General features: G+C 34.3%; 1 protein-coding gene across 1 annotated transcript in view; it reads left to right on the forward strand.

Annotated features, from left to right (window-relative positions):
- The window catches only part of LOC107703225 (talin-2-like), a 175722-nt gene that overhangs the window by 125470 nt on the left and 46001 nt on the right, over nucleotides 1–4251 (forward strand). Inside the window, exon 21 of the mRNA XM_016505777.1 lies at nucleotides 3047–3175. Coding sequence (XP_016361263.1) covers nucleotides 3047–3175 — 129 coding nt within the window. The remainder of the gene's footprint in view (nucleotides 1–3046; nucleotides 3176–4251) is intronic.

The raw sequence follows: 4251 nt of genomic DNA on the forward strand, positions 1-4251 counted from the left end.
AAGAGTATGTGTGGCAGTCAGTCACCGCACCGGTGTGGATATTTACTGTACTTCGCAATCACAGATTCTAGCCTACGTCTTGGAATATGACCCAAATTAGAATTTTTACCGTATATTGCCATCTGAACAAGTAAGTAACAAGTCTGCCACGTTTGTTCTGACCAACTGAGGAAAAAAGCATTACAATAAATCGCGCTACCAATGGTGATTTAATCTAAATTTGCTCATATCACATCGAAGCGAGCAAATTATTATTATTGTTATACTTTATTCTCAAATTGTTAATGTTAACAACATCAGCATTGCGTGACTATGTGAATATAGTGTGTATTAGCGTGTAGATTTCAATTTCTGTACAGTCTAATCTCTAATTGTCATACTCTTCAAATTTCATATTAAGAAATTATTTTAACCCAAAAAGCAAATTATGCTCCCTTCGAACTGGTTGTCTTTAAAATACAAATCTTGTGTAATCCCTGATCTGTAATCAGAAGCACATTTAAAACTGGTATATAATTTAATTTCATTCACATGTGTTTCATAAACACATAGTACTTTCTGGATTATAATCCGCCATCAAAATGATACATTTAATTATTCCAGCTGCTGTGAGAAAAGGCTACAAACGATCCGCCACCTGCAGGATCCTCACATGCGATAGCCTAGTAGCCGGGACAACTTCTTTATGTTTACAGACGTGACGTAATGACGCAGTGCCATGCTTGAATTTCCTGCGAAAACCTACCCGTACTGTTCAAATTAGAAAACATTATTATAAGCTTACCGTTGTGAATCGGGCTAAAGTAAGGCGATAGTTTCGAGCACTGGCTGGTTATGTACTTTCTCAAATATTGATTTCGGATAATTTTTAACCAAAAAAAGTTACGAACTGCAGCTTTAATTTGTTGAGTGTTTTTTATTTATTTATGCTTTTAGTTTTGTTTTGAGTTCTTTGTTTTATTTTTTGTTTTGCTTTTTGTGTTTGGGGTTTTGAGTTTTGTTTTGGGTTTTTAGTTTTGTTTTGTTTTAAATGTTTGTGTTTGTTTTGTTTTGTGGTTTTTGTTTGGAGGTTTGGTTTTTAGTTTTGTTTGGACTGTGTGTGTGTGTGTGTGCGTGTGTGCGTGTGTGCGTGTGTGCGTGTGTGTGTGTGTGTGTGTGTGTGTGTGTTTTGTTTTTGTGCTTTGTTTCGTTTCAGGTTTTTTTTTTTATTGAACATGTATCATGGCACCATGCTTTTGGACATACAGTATACCATGTCAATACCATGTTGCTCTTTGAAATACCTTGTCATGTCATGGTAACATCATGATGCATGTTCATCATTAAATTCAATTCAATTCACGTTTATTTGTATAGTACTTTTCACAATACACATCAATGCAAAGCAGCTTCACAGAAAATGAAAGTTTCTACATTACAATTAGGAGTAATTTATCAGTGGTGACTCTGTCAACATATTCAGTACAATATCAAATTTTAACCTGATACCATTAGTGTACCATGGTACTGCCACAGATCTTTTTATGAGGTTATAAAAAAAGAATGCTGTGGATAGATGTTGTTTTTTTTAATCAAGGACCCAGAATCAGCAGCCACACTGTAAAATGTGCTTTTGTCTCCTCATCGCTGCTTCATTTCTGATACCTGAAAGAGCCCTGAGCCATGATTTAGATTTGACTCATGATAAGATGGACCACAGATTCGATTTTCAGTCCCCATCAGCAACATAGAGAAGTATAAATGGCCAGGATGTAATTATTATGCAGCCATCTGAAGTGCAGGCTTATGGTTTGTTAGGTACATTTGATTCATGATACATTAATCACAACATCACTGCCATTATCAAACGTAAAGATGAGGAATGCACCACAGACGGTTTCCTTGGTAACAGAGATGGAGCAGACGGCCCCTAATTCCTCTTTGCATTGAATGTTTTGTAATGTGCTGTAAGTGTGTGGATGGCGTAACTGAGAGTTCTGCTGCCGTTGACAAATTTCCCTTCACAGGTCTGACCGAGCCTGGGATTTATCTGTGACATCTTTGTCCTCTGAGAATTGCCTTTCACTTTCTCTTTAACCATTAAGCAAGGAGATAAAATGAAACAATGAGAAACAATAAAGCCTTCAGAATGGCACATTAGCTACTAGTTTTGAAAGTAATATGCAGCATGTATACTGTCAGTGTGTATATATAACTACAGTATATATGACTATATTCAAAATATAACACAGCCTCTGCTTAAATGTCTTCTTTTTGATTATTATATGATTGAACAGTCCTAGATGAGATCTTTTTACACACAATTGGATTAATTAACTATTAATTTCTCATAGTTGTGCCTTTATATCTTTCAAATGTTCCTTTATTTTCCAGAATTGTGACTGTATCTCATAATTGTGACTTTATATCTCAAAATTGTGGTTTTATATCCCATAATTGTGACTATATCTAATAATTGTGACTTTAACATTCACAGTAGTTGACTATATCTTGTAATTGTGACTCTCACAATTGAGACTGCTTTTTATAGCTGCGGCTTTATTTCTCACAAATTTATTTCACATAATTGTTACTTTACATCTCAAAATAGTGATTATTTCTTGTAATTGAGACATATTGTGAATATTACTCATAATTGTGACTATTTCTTATTACTGTGGCTATATACCTGAAAAAATAATGCAACTTTATTTAGTGGAATTCTGACTTTGTATATCACAAAAAAAAAGTTTTAACTTTTTTTTTTTTAAACCTAATTTTTATTTAAACCTTTTTTGAACTTTGAGGTGGTAGTTGGCTTCCATATATACCTCATATATTGCATTAAAAAATATTAGGCAGTAATACAGCATGTAATGGACAGATTTAGTGAGCACATTGCTTCCATTCTGAATATTGCCCATCAGAAAAATGACCCAACACAAGCTAATGTTGTATGTTAACAGCACATATACAGTAATGTAGACTGCTATTAAAACCAATTGAAAGAAATGGGTGAAGTACATGAAACTAATCCAGTAATTGTACCTGTATGGTATTTGTGCAGGGTGCTGCTGCATACCCAGAAAATGAAGACCAACAGCAGAGGTTACGAGAGGCTGCTGAAGGGTTACGGGTCGCCACCAACGCAGCCGCTCAGAACGCCATCAAAAAGAAACTCATTCACCGGCTGGAGGTGAGGACGTGCATTATTACGCCACCTCCTGTTCCGCTCTGTGTTTGATCCTGCCTTGTAACTCACCATTTGAACATAGTAAATTATAGTGTTGTGGAGGACGCTGATAAAATGTAAAAATGGATTATGAGCCCTTCCTCAAAATGAAACTTCTGTCATCATTTACTTAACCTCATGTACTTTCTCAGTTAGGGTCATTTAGGCTACTTTTATATAGTTTTTTCCTTTTTTTTTTTTTTAAGCTCAACTGCATCCGTCCCCACTTTTTTGTCTGTTTAGGACAAAACACATACTAGCATGGAAGAGGTGGCTTTTTATCCACATGTATGTGGTAGCGGTCTAGTTTCCGTTCAATTTTTCCATTGGCCAACAGTTTCGACCAGTGGAATCCAGCGTTCTGGTTCTGTTTGGTCTCTTCACATCAGCAAAGATGGCTTTGTTCTTGAGGTTCTTTTTTTTCCTGTCTCTTCCACATATCATCCTTCCTCACACATGGAATATTCTTTCATAATACAAAGAATCATTTTTCTTTTTGCTTGCCTTCTTTTGCACTTACTTCTAAAGTGTAGCATGTTGCCACTGGATTTTGCTAAATCCTTTCGTGATGGACATGACCAGAAACATCCCAAATGCTCTACAATCCTTGCTGAACCCATAATGAAATTCAGTCAGAACAGTCGGGTCTTTGTATGGTTAACACAACGTCTAACACTGTGCAGAGTGATGCCAGATGTTAGGGCTGCACAATTAATTGAAATAAAACTGATATTGCTTAGCATGATTATCAAGTCGCAAATTTAAGACGGCGAGAATGCAATTTAATTATATAAATAAAAATAAATGGGCATATATTGAACAAGTGCATGTATAGAAAATGAAGAATATTGTAATTTTACAGTTGTTTTGTTATATAAAATTATTATTATTATTATTATTATTATTGTATTTTTCTTAAATACTTTATTTTTTTTATTTTAAATTAAAATATTACAGTAATAATATTTCTTATTTTTATTTAGTAATAGTAGTAGTATAGTATTAAATTAATAATAATAATTATTATTATTATTACTACT

This window comes from Sinocyclocheilus anshuiensis, unplaced genomic scaffold, assembly GCF_001515605.1.
Source record: "Sinocyclocheilus anshuiensis isolate Anshui unplaced genomic scaffold, SAMN03320099.WGS_v1.1 scaffold1597, whole genome shotgun sequence".
Taxonomy (NCBI): domain Eukaryota; kingdom Metazoa; phylum Chordata; class Actinopteri; order Cypriniformes; family Cyprinidae; genus Sinocyclocheilus; species Sinocyclocheilus anshuiensis.